The sequence below is a fragment of the Lepeophtheirus salmonis genome, chromosome 6 (genome assembly GCF_016086655.4).
Source record: "Lepeophtheirus salmonis chromosome 6, UVic_Lsal_1.4, whole genome shotgun sequence".
Lineage (NCBI taxonomy): Eukaryota > Metazoa > Arthropoda > Copepoda > Siphonostomatoida > Caligidae > Lepeophtheirus > Lepeophtheirus salmonis.
Genome location: NC_052136.2, coordinates 17,414,547 through 17,439,591, shown reverse-complemented (window position 1 = coordinate 17,439,591; position 25,045 = coordinate 17,414,547). Strand labels below are relative to the sequence as shown.

At 29.5% G+C, this 25,045-nt stretch overlaps 1 protein-coding gene across 1 annotated transcript in view; it reads left to right on the top strand.

The window, feature by feature from the left end:
* Positions 1–25,045, top strand: part of LOC121119955 (uncharacterized) — a 51,870-nt gene extending 26,825 nt beyond the window's left edge. Inside the window, exons 2-6 of the mRNA XM_071889177.1 lie at positions 17,559–17,824; positions 19,386–19,514; positions 24,273–24,457; positions 24,531–24,665; positions 24,730–25,045. Coding sequence (XP_071745278.1) covers positions 17,559–17,824; positions 19,386–19,514; positions 24,273–24,457; positions 24,531–24,665; positions 24,730–24,859 — 845 coding nt within the window. The 3' untranslated portion in view covers positions 24,860–25,045. The remainder of the gene's footprint in view (positions 1–17,558; positions 17,825–19,385; positions 19,515–24,272; positions 24,458–24,530; positions 24,666–24,729) is intronic.

Genomic DNA, 25,045 nt, shown 5'->3' with positions numbered 1-25,045 from the left:
TCCTACATTTGGTTCAAAATTCAATTAAAATGGGTAAAAAGGATTTCAATTGTCATGTAAGAATTCTTGTACCAGACAATTCAGCTAATTTAAATAAGATGATATACTTGCTAAGAAAATCAAAAGAGCCTAACAACTTTGTACTTACGTAATACCTATGGATACACAGCTCACTTATTAAATTTTTTAAGTATTGACCTCTAAATTGAAGCTGTGAAAAGTAAGGTAGTCCGTGTTTTTAAATATTTTCGGAATAATTACTATGCCGGAGCAACATATCGGCAACAAGGTAGTCAATTTCTCATCATACATCGAGAAAAGTTATGGAACACAATGCCAGATTGTCTTGAGTCATACATAAATAACTGACCCATTCCCGTGAAGATCAATGAAGTCGACAGGAAGTTATGGTCAAAATTAATTGAATAATAAACTGTATATTTTATATAATTCTTGATCAATTTGCATTCAATGAAAATATATGTATATAAAGTTGAATTTATGATTTAAAAAAAAATAAATGATTCAAATTACGATTAAATCATCAATTATATAAACTTGATTTAAATCAACAAACTTTGTTCTTTATATATATATTTTTTTAAAAGGGGAATCCGTAATAGATTTTGTTTTGTCGAAAATGAAAAAAATATTTAATATTGGGCTTTTCAAACTCTTTGAAAATAAAATATTTTAGCTAAAAATATGTCATTTTTCAAAAGTTGCAAAATGGCCTTTGACGACTAAGACTTTACAAGTATAATTTATCATCTATACGGAGTTGGAAAAAAAATGACAAATCATTCTAAAAAAGGAATTCCTTAATGCGGATCCAATAAATAACTTTATCTTATTTTGTCTCTTCTTGTTATGGAGTTTGTTTCATAGATTTGAATAGTAGAAGCCGCAATAGTGTATGGCACTGTGTCCATTGTTAAAAAATATATTGAAATCCCTTCCATTTTCCAGGGACGAGGGATGAAAGTAAGCCTGACTGACCGTCAGCTTACCGTATTATATTATTATATTACTGCCGTATGACCGTATTATATAGCACAAAAAGGTTTAGTTTTGTTTCTCAGTAACAGACAGATAATATTGTGAATGTCTACTACTTATTATTAATCACGACCGTGTTCCAAGTAAAAAATACATTTGCTTATAGTATTTAAGACAATAATTTAAAAACCTTTTCCTCTCTCTAAAGATGATAGGCGGAGTTTGCAGGAGGGCTGGGGGAGCCGAAGTCTCTGTTTCTATAAATTAATTATATGAACATGTATATTTTATTTACTTAGTATCTTAATAATTCATTTTCCCCCTCCCTCGACGAGAATAAATTTCAAACCCCTGGCCCCTCTTAGTATAAGTTTTAATATCCACCTATGCTGAAGATTCATATTTTTCCGGGAGTCCTAGGAAAATTAATGTTGTGTGAAAATGTGTCAAAACCTTACTAACTCCAAGGTATCACTATGACGTTGGCACTCCCATGGAATACCATAAATAACTCAAATAATTTTTTACACACACGCAATAGTGACAAAAAGTTTTATTCGTCACTCATAAAGCCAAATAAAGCAAATATCTACGAAAATTTTAGAAAGACACTGGTTGGAGAAAAAATGGAAGAAATATAGAAAATGATTTATCTGTCTAAAAATAATAGTAAATGGCTTTTAGGGATTTCAAACCTATGTATTTCTAAATACCTAGGTTTCACATTATAATAAAACATTTTTTTGTATTTAAAAAAAAATTATTAGTTATCTTTTATCGATAAAAACTGTTAACTTTTATAGATGCATTTATCTAGTCAGAATCTATGAAGATACATAAATTGTATATTGATTTTAATATATACATGCACCTAAATATTGTTATATATGAATGTATATACTCATATCTTAAAAAATTTAACGAAGTAAAATTTCAATTAATAATGCTTCGTTTGTTAAAAGTAAGAAATATATGAAATATATCATATATCACATTTTAAAAAGTAATCATAAAATATAAGATGCCCGTCTACATATCAACAGTCTTAAACAGCATAAGTAACTCATTTACCTTTATGTATGGTGTGTTTTAGTAAAATTTGTTATGAAAATCTACATAGACGTTTTGGTGCTTGGAGCAGAAAAATGAGTAGCGTATACTAAACAATACTTTAGATTGACCAACTTTTATTTTATTATAGAGCTTGCTATATTTTGACATAAACAAAAAAAAAAATGGATAATATTTTAAGTACATATTTTTCCATTTAAATATCCCCAAGTTCAATCAAACCCCTTATATCATATAGGAAGTTTTTTTTTTTTTTTAAATAGAGATCTTAAAGTTACACCTATAGTATAAGATAAAATGGAACGAAAACTTAAAACAAATAGTTGCTTATTTTGAGAGTAGTGTTTCAAGTGCGTCATATGGAAAAAATCAACTCAATCTGCCCAGTAATTTTGTAGTTTTTATAAACATAGTAGACCTTTACGGATGTAAGTTCAAAAATAGATGTATAACAATACATTTGATGTATCGAGTGGTGAATTAAAATCTGAACACTTTGAATTTAAAATTTCAAAAATATAATTTATTAATTAACAATAGAATCTCAACAAAATTAAATAGATTATTGTGTGAGCTCTTTTAATCATAAATAAAGCTACCCTTAGTGGTAAATCAATTATATTTTTATACATAGTTTTAGTAATCTGCATCTGGCGTTGTATAATTCCGATCGGATAAACTTGATGGCATTAGAAAGATAAGATTAAAAGTACTTCTTACACAATTTTAGTATTGCTTGACTCAGTATTGTTTAATCGAACATCAAATATCGACACAAGCAAAGAGAAAATCTGCTTTATTTTACAGTTTTTCTTTGATAAACGCGAAAGCACAAGCCAGGCGGTTAAAAATAGTAATGATACTTATGGGTCTGGATAATGTAACAGCCAATCATGCTCTATTTGGTTTCGCCGATTACGTTCCAGTAATGTTGATTTCAAAGATTCACAACGCTCTGGAAGACCCATTATCGAAAAATCGATAAAATTATGGAAATAGTATAAGTACAGCTTAAAACCACTTAAATAAGATTGGATTAAAAAAGCAGCTCGATGTATGGGTACCACACAAGTTAACTCAAAAAAACTTCATAGACATAATTTGCATCTACGTATCCCTGCTTAATTGCAACAATATCAATCCATTTCTAATGTGTATGGTAACTGATTTTGAAAAGTTGGTCCCTTACGACAACATCAAGCAAAAATAGTTGTTATACAATCGTGGTGAGCCGACGCAAATGGTGGCCAAGCTAGAATTAACGGCCGGAAAGATTTTAGCGTGTGTTTTGTGGGATTGGTAGATAATCATCTACTATGAGCTGCTCCCCTATGGCCGAACTCTTAATTCGGAGTTGTGTTGCCAACAATATTGCATTGGCCATCAGAAGGAAGCGATCATCCAAAAGCGGCCATCTTTGGTCAATAGGAGAGGAATTATGTTGCATCAAGACAACGTCAGACCACACCCATCAACATTTACTCGTCAGAAGCTCCGAAAGCTTGGTTGGTGAAAAATTCGTCTTTCTATAAAAATGACATTATGAAATGGCAACAAGTTATAGAAAAAACGAAACTTATTTTACCTAAATCGGAAAATTCTTACTATGCAAAATAAAACATTGACATTAAAGAAAAAATAATTGACTTCTTTTTACCAAACCTGATATAATATTTTTTTTACATTTATTTTGTTAATATAAACAGCCAACGGGTATCTTTGATGAAATTTTATTTTCATTTTTTAATGTATAAACGACGCTATGGTTTTTACAAATAACACAATTACTTCTAGTTCCATATTTTGACCACTGTTGACAATTTTTATAAGTGTTGTATGTTATATAGTTAAAATTTTATACAAAATCAAGGATAACATTTAAAATTTAAAAAACAATGAGTTGATGGTTAAATTTTTATTTTCATAATAAAAATTTAAAAACATTATATGATAAATTTTGTTAAGCTAGCTAATAGCTTTTGAATGATATACGATACTTGACTTTCATTGCCTTGAATTAAAATATATGCTAAATCAAAAGTTCTTCAAAGTGCTAATTTCTTCATATTTAAGACCTCAGAACTCATGGTTGGATGGAGTTATAGATCCAAAATTTCTACGTAGGAATACTATCAATAATACTCATGGTCAAATTTCAGTCAAATCCGTTTCTTTTGAATTTTTTTCGTGGAATGACACAGATACGAATATTTATACTCGTACAAATAACAAATAACCAATAATGGTGGAGATTTAAATCTGGAACAAGTTTAGAATTCAAAATCTTGGCAACACTGAGATTAATACTTATGAAAGTATAATCATTAGATTCAGATGACAAAACTGTGTAAGATAAATTACAAAATCCTTGGGAACTCCTCCGAATACGAATGCAGTGTGGTCATTTTTGTGTACCCTTGTGTTGGGTGCACGCCCAAGGACATAAATATCTCCATAGATAATTATGCAAGAGAGCTGAAATTGATGTTAATAGATCAGGTGTCATGCTAGTATTTTAAATTGCTGCGGTTTATCCAAATCCGGTGATCGGAACCGGATTTATTGCGGAAAAATAAACATTTTTAATAGCTTTAGGTTGCGTGAAAATGAAATGTGGCCTCTTAGCATGTCCCTACGAGCTATTTTGAACATTTGAATCTCTGGGACTAATATGAGTGGGTCATCTTGGTAAGAAATTTCGATAGGAGACTGTTGATTCCTTGCAGGCTTCCCTTCAGGAGGCAGTGGTCAACATGAACAAGGAGCTCCTCATCAAGACCTGTGCCAGGTTGGAGGCGGTGGTTGTGGTTGAATCCCCATCCTGGATATACAATATATATGTGACACTTATTTTCTATGATATTATTTTTTATCTAAAAATAATAGGATTATATCTTGTATGTATACTGCTTAATTGTTTTTCCTAAAGACGCTTATGTCATCAATAGTTTGATTATTATGGTCCTGTTCCTTCAAATATTACTATGATTAAATTAATGATCTTTATATACTTATGTAATATATAAGATAATAGGTTCAAAAGAGAAAACGATATTTGAAAAGAAATAATATTTACCTACATATCAACAATATTGATAATATGTCATTATGAAATGCACATAAGATAATAATTAACTCATGTTTCATTTTTTTTTATTGGACATATTGTTATTTTTTATGACAAGTACGAGTAGCCATGAAAGGTTTTGTGGAATCTAATTTATTCTGCTGCGATTTTCCCTTATTGTTATTTATGTATATTGAAGACTGACGAATATTGTTGTGGCTGTCCAGTCCAGTCTAGTTAGATCTCACTTTGTATAAAGCTTTAAACCAAGTAACAAAACGCGACCGTTAGCCTGGGAGATACAATGGTGCAGCGTTTTAACACCTTCTTCGTAAGATGTCGCTTTTGATATGACGTCATTTTTCTTACTACTGACGTAGACTGGAATATAACAAGGAATAATAAAAACAGTTCTAATATTCTTTGTATGTAATAAAGAGAGTGATTGATGAGGCACCCCTAGCTCAAACTCTAAAATTGATGTGGGGAAAGAATAAATTATTTATTCTTTGATTTTTCATTTTTATAATTTCTCAGCAAAGAGAGGAGGACAGAGTTGACAATTATACATTAATGATTAATTGATTGTTATTATAGTAATAAATGAATAATTTAAGATACAAGGGTAAAAAAAATACAACTCAGAATAACATCATAATCTTTGAACTTCAATAAACAAATTATTGGGTTAACAAAACTCCATATTATAAAATCTTCTCCAGTTAAGCTAAGTCCATCTTCCGGACTTCGAATGAGCATCTTCTAAAAAGTAAAATTTATTAGATAACATCATAACTCCTAATTATATCTCCAAATAATAACTAATAATAAAGTTTTTGTGTACCAATACATTTTTCAGCTATTGATCACGTGGGTCCTCGTTTCCCTGATTGGTTTGAAGTTTAACTTTGTCATCCTTAAAAAAATCGATCCCTCGTTACGTCATTCAAGCTCTTAGTAAATGTTGTTGTTCAGTTGTTTCTGTGAAACAGTTCTTGGGACCCATCTTGGACTGGATGAAACCAAAGAAATTAGGACCGAATCACCACTACTGAATAATAGATTTAACAGTATACACAAAATATGTGGATTTATTTACTACGAGCGTTTTTTTTTAGGATAAACTTTTTCCCAAGCCATTTAATAAAAAATTCTGACCCGTCTCTTTGAGCAAGAGTCCATGTTAGGGCTGTAAATTGTAAGCACTTTCGGTTTGTAAGACCTTCCATGCTAAACAAATTGGGTAATCATGGCATGTTAGATAAATGGAAGTCTACTCACGTCATTTAGTACTGTTTTTTACTTACTCATATTGAAAAAAAAAATTATTTGGAAATAAACATATTAAACGACATTCGTGTTAATACTAATGAGGTATTGGTTGAAAATTGTAAAACATAAGTTTTTGTCAAAAATAACTTTTAAGATTATAATTTGTAATAAAAAAAGTGAGGAACATTAAATCTTGCTGAAATTTGTCATTTCACAAATGAAAAATCTTAAGCACAATATATTTGGGCCCTATTTTACTTTTATATTATTGGAGAAAAGGAAAAATGCTGTCATTATTCGAAGTATCTAGAATTCCATGCCATAGTAACCCTAACAATTTGAAGAATGTTTTTGAGTTGAGCCGCTGAGATACCCCGACGTTTCATTAAATTAACTGCGAACGGCGATGAGAAGAAAGAAATAAACCCAGACACCCCTCTGTATCTAATAATGATAAAGGCAGGGATACTCCATTATCGATCCTCAATTCTACTCTGAGACCAACAGGGGCACTTAAAACTTTTCAACAAATATTGATTGTTACTCTACGTCAGTCAAGAGCAAACTCATTCTTGGTTACTTAATATTAATTTGTTCTCATTTTAGTTATGAGTCATAGAGTTATGAATTATAAGCAGTTTTGGTAATGTATAAAAAAGAAACCGAAAATTAACATGGCAACCCTCACAGTTAAAGCAACTCTAAGTATGTAATCACAGTTTAACTATGTAACAATATGTGCTTAAAGGAAGCTAACTAGACTAACATATATTCAATTATCTTTATTCATAAAGCAAAGTTTGGCTGTCTAAATGTTTTATTTTTGAGTGTATCTTAGAATTGCATAACAACTTGATCTGAGAAAGAACAATGTTGCATCGAGTGTACGATTCATATCATAAAATAAAATAAAAGGAGACTACATACATATTAGATTGTAAATCCTAAGCATTTTTTAGCGTGTGATTTTGTAGTTTTTGGCAACCTGAACAATGCTTTTTTTATGTTCTCAAACGTTATAATAATTCTTTCATTGTTGAGGAGAGAACATCTAACTATTAAGTAACTACGTATGAGTATTCACTGAGGAGTTATCTTCTATATTAATTGAACTTTATAAAAGTATGTTTGTTCGTCGACGCCTATTAACTCCAAGCAATGCTGGGTACTATAGCTACTTATAAAGTTTTTCTTGATAACAAATACTAACAAGTTTTATGTTATTTTAACGAATTTATTTGGAAAGTTAGAAGCTCTTTTTGTACGTGTATACTTGATTATGTAATTAGTTTGTGTTTTTCAAAGACAGTTGTCATGTTGATATAACTAATGTTCAAAAAATTGTTAATTAGATTTGCAAATCAGTTTTGTTGATATTTGATAGAAATAGATAATATCTTATATGTAGATTGTATAAATTAAATCAAATACTTATTAAATATTTAAAGAATGGACCATGGCAAGTAATTTAACTGAACTTATTCTCCATTTTGAAGCTGCGTTGAAATACATCCTCAGAAGATAAAAATTTGCTCACAACGGACATACTCCCATAAAGAGGTAATTGAATAGCACAGGGGACCAATTAGAGGGTCAAAATTTCTACCAATGAAATTAAACCAAGAATATAGTTTATCTTTGAGCTCAAAATCCAAAAACTAATCTCAGTTTTTCTTTGGGTGGGTCGTCAGGTTTCAAAAATATTTGAGATTATAGTAATTCAAAACTATTATCGTTCAGTGACATTTTTCGTCACTAAGACAATAGGCAAATTGAAATAATGAAACTGATGTAAAAAGGTAATTTAGGATCATAAAAGTGTTTTTATTGATTCTGCATCCTCTTCTGAACTCGACATATTTACATTTTTAGCCTGAAAATGATACAAAATGACACTCTTCTTCAGACAATTATAACTTATTCATCATTCAAAGTGATCAGAAATATCATAGCTCATATTATTGAAAAATATTCCATCTTTTATTTAAAAACAGACCTATTTAAAAAATATGCATCTCCAAGGACTTTAGTTCGCTTTGGCATTTTTTGAGTGATCCCATTTTTTAGGGGGGGTTATCTTAATATTGTTTACGATTTGAATGTCCTAATAATGACGTCACGCCCCATGGAAGGAAAAAGTCGACTCTACTATCGTATGAAGCTTAGCTTTATTCAGCTTTCTTCTTCGGCGAAATTTGTATCCTGTTATCACTCCCATAGATATTGAAATACTAGCGTCACTTGTTGAGGGTAACGTATCTCAGGTCTCTTCTTTTGTCCTAATTCATCCAGAAATTTCCGTCTTTAATTAATAGCAACCAATCTAAGCAAATGGGAAACACTTTTATATTTATAATTTGTCCCTTCATTTAACCAAATATTTTTGCATGTTATTTTTAATATATTTAAATTTTATAATTATGGCTTACGTAATCTAGAATATTTTTGAAGCCTGACGACCCAGGAAAAAAACTGAGATCACTTATGCATTTTGTATTCAAAGATAAATTATATTCTTGGCTAAATTTCCTTAGTGGAAATTTGGTGTTCCCCTGTGTAACCTTAGCAGCAAGGATAATAATCCTGTAGCAGTCTTCATGAAAAAGTGTCGTATTGAACTTTATCACGGCGTTACTTCTTTAACATACTAATTTACTCTCTACTTTTGTGTTAGCTGTTGATTTTTGCTGCTTCTTTTCCTCTTATGAGTGTTCTGAACGTAGACTGGTTGAGTTAGAATTAGCTATTGTTAGCCTGTGAATTTAATCATTAAATAGTAATTACATAGTTTGAAAAAATTGGCTAACCAACTGACTCTGGGCCTTTTTCGCTGATTACTTTTGGCGGAAAGATTAGAAGGTACAATAAACTTGTTATCTTTCAAAAATGCATAGAAAAGTTATTTCTTAATTGAGACATTTCACCAACTCAGAACAAAAAAATTAAACTGGTTCGTCGAATTCAATAATAATTCCACGAGAAACAAAAATATTTAAATATAAGATGATTCTCCAAAGGTAGTCGGATCAACATATTAAAGGTTGAAGTAAAAGATGGCGATCTTATGTTTTAACACATCAGGGGACTTAATTCTTATATATATACAAAATAATGTGCTATATATATATATATTTGAAGCCTTGTTTTTGAGGAACCCTGAATAAAAATAATCTATTGCCTTGGTATAGATTAATCAACTAATTTCAAGTAAATTGAAATTCGAGGTTGTATTTTTGGTTAAAATATGTTGCAACTAGTCTTCATAAATTAGGTTATTTTAGGTTATTTGCAAAGTTTAGGTAATTTGACAACCCTATTGGCTTATAGTCATAACTAAGGTTAAAATGGTAAATTTTACCAAACAGTAAAGAATATGACTTTGCATTAGTACATATCAACATTTTTGAAGAATTATTCTTGGACTAAAAAAATTTTAATTATTTTTTCAACATTTCGAATAATCCCTTTTCATATCATTTGCAAAGAAAGCTCCTAATCCTTCAAAAGTATATACTTATTTTTAGAAAATATCATAGAATAAATGAATTCGATGCTTTGAACTTTTGTCTTAATGATTCATAGATGCAATGATAATTATCTATTGCCCTTATCCATCTAGATAAAAACTGGATTTATTTCGAAACAAAAATAATTCTCTTAACATTTTATAATGTTATTAAATCATCAATAAACTTGATTTTTCTATTTTTGAACAATGTAAATGTCAGAATCCCCAAGGATCGAAAAAATAAGTACTCAGAGATGAGAAAGAGTAGACTCTTTGATGTTGCACCACCTTCAGAAAAAGAAATCACATTTAATTAAAAGGTTGTAGAATGTACATAACAAAACGTTATTTGGTTTCTTTGATTATAATAACTATTTATTATTGATAATATTAGTCTCATTCAATTATGTTATTGACAGTCTTCAATTTAAAAAAAATACATATTGGAGCATTTATTGCAAAGGAAAAAAATCTAGAAAATATGTTTTGAGTTGTCTAAAAATATACTCAGGAGATGAAATGTTCGATAAGAGTTATTCCAATTTGAGGCAAAAAGTTTACATTTATGAAAACCTCGAAGTGAATCATTATTCATTAAAATTATATTTTTTGATAGGGTTGAATATTCAAATTTAATTGGCTTTAATTAGTGTTGTGTCGGTTATTATGTATGACCGAGGATTGTGGTCCATTCAGTTAAGTCCCTCTAGTCGGTCTTTAAAGAAGGTCAATTCAATCCTTCGTGACTTCAATGAGGGTCCTTTTCTTTTTATAGTTATTATGATACATAATAAATTAAATTTTATAACTAAGTAACAATATAATATGTTCCTATTATTTTGTAATAAAATGAAAAAAATTATATTTTTTTGCAATTAATGAGCTAATAATCTAATGTAAGACCGAAGGACCGGTCCTAAGATTGGACTTGACTGGATATAATAAATATGGACAGACACACCAAAGTCAATAACCATTTAATGTGTGATGTATTTAGTTGTAAAAAATGTAATTATGTAATAGTTAATTTTAGAACAAAAATCTATAGATATTGCACAATGATATCTTCAAAATATCAAGAATTTTATAATTTTTTGTTCAGTTGTCAACTTGTGTACTGCTCTTACTCTTTTTGAGTATCTTAAACGTTGATTTGCTGAGCTCAAATGATTTATTATGAAGTTGAGGATATTCCTTTCATACAATATTGAATAATTCAACCATAATGAACGTAAGAGTGCTCAAGTTGTGTGAACCTAGGTTGCAGGAAGTATTACCATATCACAAAAATTTACTTGTAGGAATTTTAAAAAAATGGATTTTACATACAAAAATATTAATAAAATTTATTAAATCAAAATAATTTTTTTAAATTATACAACATTAAAACCTTCTCTTTTCATACAATCAACAACTGTAATTGTTTAAAATGTGAAGTAAATGTAATTTATCAGTGGAAGTAGAGGTTGTCTATGTTGGAGATAATAACTTAATTAGCTAATTACCAACAGATTTATCTTTTGGAGAGGACATATTTCGGGATGTAATGAAAACTTCTTAATGATTTATCAAGAAACATTATCATCCCTCTTAGATTCATTTTTCTATGAGTTATTACGAATCTAAACTCGTACTAATTAAAATAATTATGAAATACCAAAATGCATTTGATTATGTTATATTACACTACAAATTCCATGAAACAGTTACACAATTTGGGGTTTTAATGAGTCATCTATGAGCATATTCAACGTATCAAACTGTTTTTTAACAAAAACAACTAATCCATTGTAAAAAAAAAATAAGCAATTTGAAATGTGTCTAAGATAATAAATCATAGATATGTTCAAATAATAATTTAATTTACAAACTGCAAATAGAACAGAGATGATCGCAGATATACTCTTACAATTATGAAAAGAGGTGATGAATTTTATTTAAATAGGTCATTTGTGCATTTAAAAAGTAGAATACTACGAATTAATCTTCTTTTTATGAAATACAGTAACATCAATCCTTTATTATAATTCAGTATTCCTTTCAAATTATAGAAAAATGGTGGTCTTGTCATACAGACGTACATACGTTTGGATATATGTACCCTATCCTCCTACGAATGTAGATTTATGGTATTATTTATACACTACAAGGTTAGATAAATTAACTTTTGAGAGGATTATGTTTGGGACTTCATTGTGTCAGGTACCTCCTGGAGGCTGACAGTTTTACTCAAAAATATATTTTCAAATCTTAATAATCTTATCATTTGGGTATATTTATACTCTTGAATTGATTCTCTAATTGTTTTAAGGCACTTCCTTGAATGTGTGATATCTATGACTATCCAATTATGTTTATATTTAGAATCTTAAACTTTCTAAACATTTGATAATGTGGAGTATTGTGTAAGTCCTTATTTATTCGGTACAGTCCACTCTAGTCTTAGAACCTATCCCATCAGGTCCTGGGATGGGTCCTTAAGACCCTAGATCTTTCGGATTGACCTCATTAGAACTGTAAAAAAGGAAGAAATAATGTTGAGTAACGTCATCAAGTACTGAACTTAATCAGGATTAAGACTGGTATGCAGGACTGAAGCTGGTCGGACCAAGACTGAACTGGACGGGACTGCAGTCATCAGTTTTAAATAAGGACTATAACACAGCACACCTAATGTGCATGATGCATATGCCACGTTGTTGTCATTAATGTATTTGTCTACCTTTAATACTCCAAAAAGAGAAAGAAAAAAAGGCCCAAATTCATTTGGTAGTTTTATGGTTGTCTCAACTGAAGATATTATGGAACCATTTTGACTTGACTTAAGTTGTGTTTTTATCAACTCGATCTAAAGTGAGTCGATTTTCAGGTTTCTCAAAAGTTTTTTGAGTCAGTCATTTTGATTTTTTATCCCTTCACTTCAACAAATAATAATTTATAATTATAAGTTTAAATCCTACAATTTTTGCTTTGAAATCATATTAATATTATAGGACATTTTCTGATCCTTTATTGTTCCTTTAATATTAAAACCCGACCCTATATTTATATTAATATTGTCCATATATTTCCATTTTTTTAATATTTATATACTTGTTTAAAGCGATAAACTATAAATTGGATTGTCAAGAGAAAGTCATCATCGTTATAACTCATGCAAATACGAAAAAAATTTAATAAGCATAGTTCTTAAATTATACAGCTGTTTTTTTTGTGTGTAATACGAATAAAGTATAAGAATAAACAGAAGGACATAAAATTGGTTTTCCCTATTTGAATTATTAATAGAAACCAATCATTTTGTCTATTTAGAATTGCTTACAATTTGGCAGTAGACAGGTGAGCCAGATTTATCTTTTTCTTATTTATCGACTCTCGGCGATCTTTCACAAATCAAACCTACATCACACTAGGTAGTTAGTCAATTCTTCCCAACTGTGGGACAATACTTTATTTAATCACTTTGGATATTGTTGACAACTTATAAAGATATAATACGAGATTAACCTAACAATATTATTCATTACACTTATTAAGGGGGTGAATAAAAAATATGAACACTGACTAAAAAATCCTAAGCAAGCAAATTGACCTTCAGAGTATTGCCATCTGAAAATTGGCCAAAAAAAATTATTCGCAATTATACTAAATCTATGGTGATTAATACTTACATTTCCTATCTGAGGGTCCGCCAATATGTGTCGATAAAATAGCCTCCTACATTCCCAAATTACATCTCAGATACTCAAGATTTGTATAAAATATCTCTGGAACCTCCAAAATGGTTAAAAATACCACCATTACCTTAAAAAAAAAAACCCCAAATGAATCATACAGAACAACAAGTTATGGAATATAAACTTTGGGGTTTGAGGTAGATTAAACCCATATCCACCACTTCAAAAACCATAAATAACCCTTTCTTATTTCCTTATACTTTTTTTGAAATGGAAGCATTTCAGTCGCATCTATGTTCAACTGTTTTTCGGATTTTTATTTCAAACAGTAAGCTGAAATATATATATATATATATTTCAGCTGAAATTTCAGCTCCTCCATTTGTGCTCCCTGAATAGACCCTGATAGGCATATATGTGGGTGGGAAAAATATCTTCGGATCTATAGATGAACTAGTCCCATTTGTAGATGGGAAAGTTTGCTAGATCAATCAGTACTATATATAGTATATTTGGCGGGAATTTTCCGTAGATGTCAATTTTTCGAAGACAATATTCCGGCGGGCAATATTTGAGCGGACAATCTTCCTAGAACTCTGACAAATACAATGACATTTTTTATGTTTCTGGTATAACGCCATGATGTATTTACATAGAATCCGGAAATAATTATTTATAAACAATATTGTTAGTTTTCATGTATATAGGATATATTCTTCTTTTTTACAAAGCATTGGCTTGAATAACAAAACCAATTCATTTGTATATACGACATACATAATACATATAGTCTCATCAACAGTTAGTTTCAAGAACAACAATATAAATAAAATTAATCTTGATACAAAAAGAATCCTTGAAAATGTGATGTTTGATAAAGGCATTTCTTAAGGAGTTACGGCTACACACCCATCTACTCCCATACGTCCGTATGTATGTATATACTAATAGGCGTGTTTTGTACTTATGGTTGTGTATTTGGATGGGGAGGGGGGATGGAGTACATATTTGATATGTAGGATAAGTGCTGTCAACATAACAATATTTTTGTAGCGGTACCAAAATTAGAATCGTCACTTATGTGTAGGGGTGGGCATTTTGTAGAACAAAAGGAGAAGGTGGAAGCAAGACTTATGGTACTATCAAATTAAGACAATTGTTATCATCGTCTGCCTGCTAAAATATTTACGCGAGAGAAAATGCACTACTGCTTTCAGAGAGTTGAACTTTCAACCAGTAAAATAGAACTAGAGCAAAAAAAATAATTTACAACGGCAATCTATTAAAGAATGAACAAAGATAAAAAAGAACAATTGCATCATCGTTTTTCTCAAAACGGATATTATTATCTTCACTTTTCTCATCCATAATTATGGCAGTGCTCTTGGGATGGGTCATGAAATTAATAATAAAAGACAATTTTTATTTTAGCCCACCTCCGAAACATTGACGTGTATATCGTATATTTATATGCAAAAACGGCATTGAGAGTACTGGTTCTAATACTAATTTTAGTATCATTTTATATGTGTTATTTCCTATGTATCACTATAGTACATACATGATAAATATGGAACTAAAGGGTTATTGTGATTTGTGGACATGAATATCTGATTGGCTTAAAATTGTTCAGAGTAGATAGTTTCGGAATTCGAACATACTAATTATGTAACATACAAAATTCAATTCCTATCTCCCAATTCGAAAAATTATAGATACATTGATTTAAAAAATTAAAATGTATTTAATCTTATATCCCATGTTTTATAATGTATTTTTATGAATTACAAAGGACGTCCAGTACAGGGAATTTTAAGTCCTAAAAAATCAGCGCAAAGAAACATTTGTGCTATTATATATATGAGAGCAAAAGTTCCCTGCCCAAAAGTTCCAATGGCAAAAATTCTGGTCACCTATTGAAATATGTATCTTATTATTTTTCTTGAGCTCAAAGCTGAGAAAAATTTGGAAAAAGTAATGGAAACTATAAAAATCACATTTATCAGTCGTTTAATTAATAATTTTTGAGTTGCAAATATTTATTTTAGAGTAAAATATAATAGTTAGAAAATATTAGTATATTTTTTTCGAAAAATCATCACTAAATACCAAAAAATGAAAGAGAGTTTCAAAAAAGAGTCAAAATTGTCTACCATTTTTTTATAGAGACCAGAGAGTTACATATCCATGAATTTAAACAGTGTGTAAAGTGTCGACATTATAGCCTCCCTTCTGCAGCTATGAACTCTTATTATTGTCGGATTCATCGCCATACATATGATATATATCAGATTTTTTTTTTTTTTGAAATTATACTTCTTTCCGTAGATGTTAATATCAAGATTCAACATGAATCAGGAAGTAATTTCATATCTTGAGTCAATCTTACATTTAGAATAGTTAGTCAACATTTTTTTTTAATATTTTACCCTGTATTAAAACTCTTTTGGAATATGAATTAGCATACAATTTTGACACTACGTATTTCAACATGATATGATCACCTTCAAAATAAATTATATTTCAAATTCAACTTTATTTTGAAAAAATGGCTTTGGTATATGTATATATACTAAAGAATTACGGTGTATCAAAATAAAAATGATTATTTATGGTGTTTTTACAAAATATGAAGCCTTATCTTTTAAAAGAAACATAGAAACATTTTTTAAAAATTGGTAGAATTTTCTTATTTTTACAGGTTGAAAAAGTATCATAATTTGTCATCCATCAATTTCCTCTAAGTTTTCTTTTAGTTTTTTAGTAGGATATTGAACTATACAAAAAGCCAATGAGTTTAATGAAACTACTGAAATTTCACTTGTCAAAAAAATTTAATATTTTTGCGAGGAGCAAATTAGCTAGTGTGGTACGATATACTTCTACTACAGTAGTCCGTAGAAATAACGCATTTGAAACGGTACTTTATTAAATTGATATTGAAACCGGTATTTGCAGTGCAATTATGTGGACCACAAACTAACGTTTGTAACACTAATAAAGGGAATGAGTGTATAAATCAGGAATATATAAGAAAAGTACATGATTTGTCCTTGTAAATGTTCAAAACATCATCAACACCTATGTATTTTTTTGTAATTTTTCGATTTTCTGACTATCTTGTGTCTTATTAGTACTCTGAATCTTGGTTGGATAAACTCTAATTAGCCGTTATAGTCCCAAACCAGTCCCAAAGTTAGGAAAAATTGCCTAAATAATTTCGAGTATTTTTTCTTTTCTTTTTGGAGGAAAGGTACGATGATTATTGATAAATTGTCGATTTAGCTTTCATCCCCAAATATTATTTTCGATTAAAAAGCTTTGAGGGCCGAAATGAATGTAAATTGCAGTATATCAAATTAGTTATGTATCTAAAAAAATATTAGATTACCATTGATAATTACAAAATTAGTTTGATAATAGTTTACGAATGGGATAATTTGGGGAAAATCCCTTACTCTCATTAACAAAGTTTTTTTCTTTCTTTTAACTTAAGATAATAGTGAAGTTATTGCTTCCATTATGCCCACTTTTGAGTAATATGCAATATTTATGTACTTCGGTAACGAAGTAATACAATAGAATTTACAATGCTAATGTGACTAAAATCCTTTTTTAAATATGATTGTGTCATGAATAACTAAAAAAACTTGAGAAATTGTGTGACAAAATAGACTAACAGTTTCAATAAGCTATATTGAATTTTTTTGTAGTATTGTGTTTTTGAATTAAGTTATGCAAAATCAAATAGAATTTGATATAACTGTGTAGTTCCATAAAAAAAATATGATAATAATTAAAGTGGTATCAATTGTTTATATGTTATGAGTATCTCATCCTTCACAAACCATCCGCCATTCTACAAGTATTACAACCCCATTACTTTTAAATATAAATGTTTACTATACTATACATGAATGTTTATTCAACGCTTATTATTTTATTCTTTTTGATCTTTTTATAGAGTGTGAAGAATGTCCCAAGAAGGAAAATCAACTAATTTCCCTTAAAGTACGTTTGGAGTCTCTGGAGACAGAGAATCGACGGATCATCAAGGACCATCGAGATAATGAGTCTGTTATTCTTACTAAATACAAAAAGAGTAACGAGCGCCTTGGTGAAGAAAGTCAACGTCTCCGAAATGAAGCGAAGAACATAAAATGCTCTTTATCAACTGAGCTACAGTTAAGGGACAAGGCACACTCATTGAGGATTAAAACCTTGGAAAATGTAAATTTAATATAATGTCCTATTATTTTCTTCTTAATGTTGTAAGAAGCCTTTATATGTATGGACTCATTCATTGTCATTGCATAGTCAAATTCCCTCTTTTCGACAGTCCTTTAAATATTATTGCAACTCTTGAATATATGAGAATATATGAGTTAAACAACTAATATTATTTTATGTCAAATGATTGAGTAATGTAATGGGCCTTTCCCATCACTTACAAACTTTAGACAAATGAGTGAATTTAATTTATATAGGATTACAATTTGTTTCGAGCGTTTGTTTACAAAATATTAATCAAGTCTCGACACTGCTTATTTGAATTGTGCAATCAAATTCATTGATTAACATATCAATGCTCCAGTTTAAGTCATAAGTAAATAATTATGTTTATTAATGTTTGAATTAATATTTCGCAATAAATTTTGTATTAGTGCAAACATTACTATTATTAAAATAAAAGTATTTATTTTATATAGACAATAGTAATATTAATAGCTCACTACATCTGCCGTCATTGACGCATTAACAATACCGTATTAATGTTTAGTTATTAAACACTAAAAATAGGGAGAATACTTTTTATTGATATGCAACCGTAATTCATCTATTTGACAAAGTTATAATTATGAGAAATTATGTACTCGCAAGAAAAATACAGAAAGACCCAAAATAACCTGAGAATGTTTAAATACAAAATGTAAATATTTTGCAATATTAAATTTTATTTATTATATAAATATTTTACATTTGGACATACCTTAAAAGATGTCAGTTTTCATCGTTTTAATATTAAAGGAAAATGCCTCAGGCTAACAAAATTATTTTTCTACGTATTTTTTAGGTCACATTAACTACAAAAAAAATATATATATAATTAAATTTCGGAATTTTTTTTTTTTTGTCAACAAGTTCGATTTAATTAATATCCATGTTTTTCAGTGCACAAATTCAATATTAAAATTTAAATTAGTTTTGTTTTGTCTCCTAGCGCTGCTAATTTAATTCATTTCTTATGTTTTCTTTCTACCAATAACATGAAACTCTGTCTGTTCCAACTCAATTTAGCTATAAAATTAAATTCTCATAAAATGTAAAATCGTGATTTTGCCGATTTCTTAATTAAATCATAAGTCCATTATTTATGATTTTTTTACAAATAGCTTATCGGCCTTTTTGGCACTGAATAAAGTGTTAGCACTGACGTGACCATACTTTTATAATAAACCAAAGGAAATTCCATATTGGATACAACCGAACCCACATCGTCATGTGATAGCGTGCGATTTACTTAGTTGATCTTAAAACCATAAAACCTTCCGTAAATATAAACATTTCTTAAGCAAAATTTAAAATATAGATATAGAAATCTTCTTATTTATAGCTTTTAAGATTATTTAAAAAAACAAACAAACAGCTGATTGCCTTTTTATATTAATACAGTGTGTTTCCTGATATGCATCTCTCAAGATGACCGACTTCAAGAATATTGACTTCACTTAAAAACGCTCAATACACACTGACATTTGTTATTGGTTTTGATAAATTGAATATTTTTTAGGTAATGGCAGACAAGGAAAAAGACTGGATGCGAAAGACGGATCAGTTGCGAAACGAACTCCGAAATGCCCTACATTCAAGTCTACAGGATACGGACAGAGAATGTTCTACTATGTCTACCCTACAAAAGGTATGATAATTTGAATATGGCTTGGAGGAGCAGTAGCCCCCTTCCCCTTAAATTAAGGATTCTTTTTGTCATTCAGGCCAATTACGTTGGAGAGTAAAAAATTTAATATTTGAAATTTTTTTCCAAAAAAAATTTCATTTTTGGTGAAAAGCTGTGGGGTTATAATTTTTTTTCCAAAAACTTAATTTAAAAAAAAAAAAAATGTATATATATATATATACTCCTGCATACGCCTCCGAAGATGCATACGGTAAAACCTTAATTAACGAACATTTAGATTTATTTGCAACTCGGTGAAGAAATTATCTAATTTTTTTAGATTTTTCTTAGATCCACCTCCCTCAATTAGTAATGTCTTGGCTTAAGAAAACAATTTTTAAAAAGCTATGATTTACGAACTAAGGTGTCACTATCTGCGAATGATACTAATATTCAGATTTTTTAATCGGGCTACTAAAATTTTAAGCTACCTGTCCGACAGGCTACCCAAGCTCATAGAAATATAAGGTTATGTGATCATCAAAGCAGGCTTGCCAGAATTTTCAATTTGATATACCCTACAGAGTGCTGAACAAGACAGACACATTTTGACGTCATAGAGTATAACAACGGTACTTTAACATTTACAGTAAAGGAAAGAGATATTTAGCTACTCTTGATAACTGTTAAACTCTTTGACGTTAGTATGAAAAAGCATTGCGGAAAGGTAATCTCAAAAAGGAAAAGTGTATTGATATTACCTTGTATTTCTATTAACTTTGGAGCTACCCAAAAATATGCTCCCTATACCAGCTGGCTTTGGATGTGAGAAGACGACAACTTCCTTTTGTGTGTTATATTCACAGCCAGGTACAAGCACTCTCTCCTACTTATCCCTCAAGATATCCCTTTAAATAATCAAAGGAAATTTTTTACCCAGAGACAGCAATTCATTTCTGAATGTTAAACACAAAAATGCACAAAATGACTCTTGTACATTTAACTTGAAAAACAGTAACTCTTTTCTGACAGTCTCATCTTCTATGAGACTGTCAGAAAAGAGGAAATGTTTCATCACCATTTCATCAACAGCAACTGACATTTTCCAATTTGTCAGGATGATATTTTGTCTTATTCTTTTTCTATGTTCATACGAGCTCCAATTATATTATTTAGGTTAAATGAGCTATATCTTGCATTAAAACTTTAAAATTAATTAATGGGCCTGTTCATTTTGGGCTACAAAAACCTAAAAATACTTGTACATCGGGCAATTAAGGATTTTTGCGAGTCCTAAATTGGGGGGGGGGGAGATACTTTTATTTTGGGTTCACTTGAAATTCAATTACTTAGATGTAATTATTTAACCAATAAATAATAATTATTCATAATGAAGATTGGAGTATTACCTTGAATAATTAAATATCCTTAATCAGCAATGAAATTGCCTTCAAAGTAAATAACAGGTCAATATGGAAAATATTTCTACACCTAAACTCCCTATAGAATTCAGTGGTCAATATTTTTTGTCCTAATTCTATAGCCAAACATAAGATTGTACTTAATTAGCATTTTAGTTATAAAATACTTCCCATATTCAATTATTTATGATAATCACACTATCCAATCGGAGTGAAAGCTTTTTCTATAATGAGTTTTAATAATGATCCAAAAGACCTTTTCTTGCAAAAAAAAAAAAATTTAAAAAGATATCATCCCAAAAAATGGGGCATTATAATTCCCGTCAAATGGGAAGCTTAATAGAGTTCCCAATTCGTAATTAAAGCCTCTTTAAGAAATGACCATGTACGTAACTTTTTTACTCCAAAGAAATAAATATTTCTGTTTACATCTAAGCCTTTTTATGAGTTATTAACTTAATTTTTATTAGATTACTATATTTCTTTTAGCAAATGTTCTAAAAATATAAAATCACTTTAATTTTATTATATAAAATGACCTTAATTATATTTATAAAGTGATATGATTATTTTTCATAATTGCATTCTCCTTAAACCTTAATATAATCATCTGTTGAATGATCTAGTATGATCACAGACTACTAATTATATGTTGTTGTGAAACTGTAGATAGATATCAAGCATCTGTTTATATATTGAAGTTAGGGGGGCATTTCAATAGTTGACGTGGAATGTTTTAATTAACCCTCCATTAGTAAACGTTCATATTATAGTACGGTTAGTGAACTGGATAAAACAGAAACTCCCTCTAAAATAAAGCGAATTTAATTGAATAATAAACGGTGGAACAATTAAATTAATTACGTAATTTACATTTGATATCATTTTTAAAACTATTTCACCCATTTTCCACGCGTAGACCTCAATCAAAATCGTAAAAATAATTGAATAAATATGACATGAAAAAAAAATCCTTATTTTGAAATATTATTAAAAATATGAGTTTGGGGTTTCAACAAGATATATTTTTTTATTCTTAAAATTATATTTTGGATAATTTTTTATATAAAATATTCATTGCTTTATGCAATTTTTTAAAGATAATAAGATTTATGATAACTTAAGTAATAAAATGAACTATATAAAGAAAATTGCCTCACTTTCAACCAAGCTAAGTCAAACACTATAGTCTTTTCAAATGCATACAAATTAAGATCTAAATAATTTCCACGATTATATATGTATGGAAAAGTAATGGAATATGCAACGCAAAAATGAAGTAACTGGGTGTGGCTTTCGACAAAGAACTCACTTGGACCGAACACATGAAAGAAAAAACTGACAAGTGTTCCCGTATATGAAACATGGCTAAGGCAATCATAGGACAAAAGTGGGGGTAAACCTCAGATAAAGTGATCTAGCTTACCAAGATCAGACCTATCATCACCTATGAGCGTCTTATTTTATTGCAAAGAAAGATGGAATGAAGATATTAAACACAATTCAAAGAAAGGTAATCGTGGCAAGACTCTCAACCTTTGATCAACGCCGACTGCTGGAATAGATTCCGTTTTGGTCGTCACGCCCCTAGACCTCTATATACAAGCACAAGCAAAGGAATCAAGATAGAGAACAAGGCATTTCCTACGGGAAACCTAGGAGGGTATTGGTAATCTTCCCTGGCGCCGTGGGAATCGTTTTTCCTTTGATAAAATACTTGATCAAGCTAAATTGAATCAAACCAAGGGTTTGCATTAAAGGTAACCTTATGTGGGTCGATGAACAGGTGCTGGATGTGCTATCACTGGATGTGATATCTCAATTCACCAATCATCAATCTCTTTACACAACCAGGCATCTTTCTTTAAAACAGAAATATTTACCATCGCACAGTCAGACGGAAACTCTTCTCGAGTAAGAGAAACCGTTTAAAAGAAAGGTTCTCATTCGATCAGATATTCAATGAGCAATTGCTACCATTCTCAATCCTCTTACTATTACAAGTGATGAAGTCAAAAAGTGCAAACAAATATTGAACAAAGGAAAAAGTGAGAAAAATATATATCTTCAAAAGTGCAAAGGTCAGGAAATGAATTTGCCAATTACTAAAAGTTTCATGAAGTAGGTGATACATGGATTTTTCTACGATGTCTGGTACAAGCAAGACAAAGAAGACCAAAGTATGAAACATATATCAAACGAAAGATGTAAGAAGATAAAATTAGTAGAAGCTTACACAGGTCACGGGTCATTTCTCGCCCACCTGAGTAAATAAAATATGGAAGAATCACAGAGTGGATACCATCATATAAACAATACTTGTTTATAAAGGATATTTTGTAGTGCAAGAAGAAAATTAAGAAGTTATTGTTCTAAAATTTATAAAATGTTCAAAAATGAAAAGAATTGCTTATAATAAATTAATTGCCTAACTAGTAATCAGGATCTGACGTAGTAGCACAAAAACCCCATTGTGTAGTCATGTCCTTTACCTTAATATATATTTTTTTAATTTCACATGTATGTCTACGGTAAACTGCAATAATTTTTTTACTAATTAGTTCAGGAAATATGATAAAAATATTTTAATTCCTTAAATTTATTAGAAAGTTTTTTTGACTTTCTTATTTCAAAATTTTCTAGTAAAAAAAAGTAGCCCTTAGTTGGTCAAAAAGGAAAGGGGGAAAATTAGTGCACGTACCATCTAAAGTTTATTCCTTTGATTATCCGTAAAATCTATTTAAATATTACTTTTTTAATTTTATTAGTGAATAAAAACTTTGTTTCAGGGGAAAAAGTTGATCATATCTTTAAAAAATTGTTCTTATCTAAATTTGACTTCATAGTGAGTTTTAGATGACTTTACAGAATTCATAATAAACTGAAAGTAACACCATGTTGGAAGCATAGTTAATAAACACTTTTGACAAATTTACAAAAAAAAAATATTAAACCTTACGTCTTTAAAAATCAAATAAAATTCAAAAATATTATATATGTCTCAGCTTGAAATTTCATTTTTTTAAAAAGAAATTGATATAAATTAGTCTTGGGGGATGAAAGAATTATATATCCGTATATTATTCAGTGTTTTAATTGATCAAATATACATATATATATATATATATGTTCCCTCAATGTATGTGGAGAATATTCATAAATGTAAGTGTTTCTTAAATGATGATAGATATTTCAAATCGGATTAATCCCTGTGTTTTTCTTTTGAAATATAGGGTTTACAAAAATTATAATACTTAATTTAATAAATGGAAAAATTACTCTTAAATTCGTGCATACCTACATATTTTTATCATTTTTATGTATTTTCTAATTAAAATGTAATCCTTTTCATTTAAAGGAAATCGATAGTCTACATATAGTGTTAGATATGAGAACAGACGAAATCCACAGACTAAGAGATGCCAACAATCGTCTCAATACTCGACTAGATAATTATTGTCGCCTTGAGTCAGATTTGAATAAAGCGGGACAAAGGATTCAAGAAATGGAAGTGATAGTACAAGGGAAATTAGACTCTGAGAGGTTGTGTTGTTGAAATAATAAATGATTAAATGTTCCGATCTTCAACGAATCTATTTTTATTCTTTTCTTGCAGAGAATTACTTCACATGATTGAATCCCTCAATAACGAATTGAATCATTGTAAAACGGAACTAGAGCAAACTAAGCTCAAATTTGAGAATCGTCAGTATCTACGAACTCAGAAAAATGAAGACTATAAGCGACATGAGTAGGATTCATATAAGATTTATACTAATGAATGATATTGAAATGCGTACATGTTTATTTATTAGGGAATCGAATCGTGATTCTGGAATTGTATATGATGTTGTTGAAAAGATGGACTCCGTATCTTGGATGGTTCAAATCCCTGCAGCTGTCAATGGCAAAATAAAGCATGGGGAAATCATGAAAAACATTTAGAGACATTTTTATTACTAATATCTCCCCTTCTACATATAATTAATGAACAATCAAAATTATATCTTTCATATTATTAATCAATTATATTAACAATACTCAATGTATATTTTGGTTAAAGCGGGCATTATTTCTTTATATCTCTATGTTGTAATATGTAAAAAATATTAAAAAGAAAAAAAGATTATT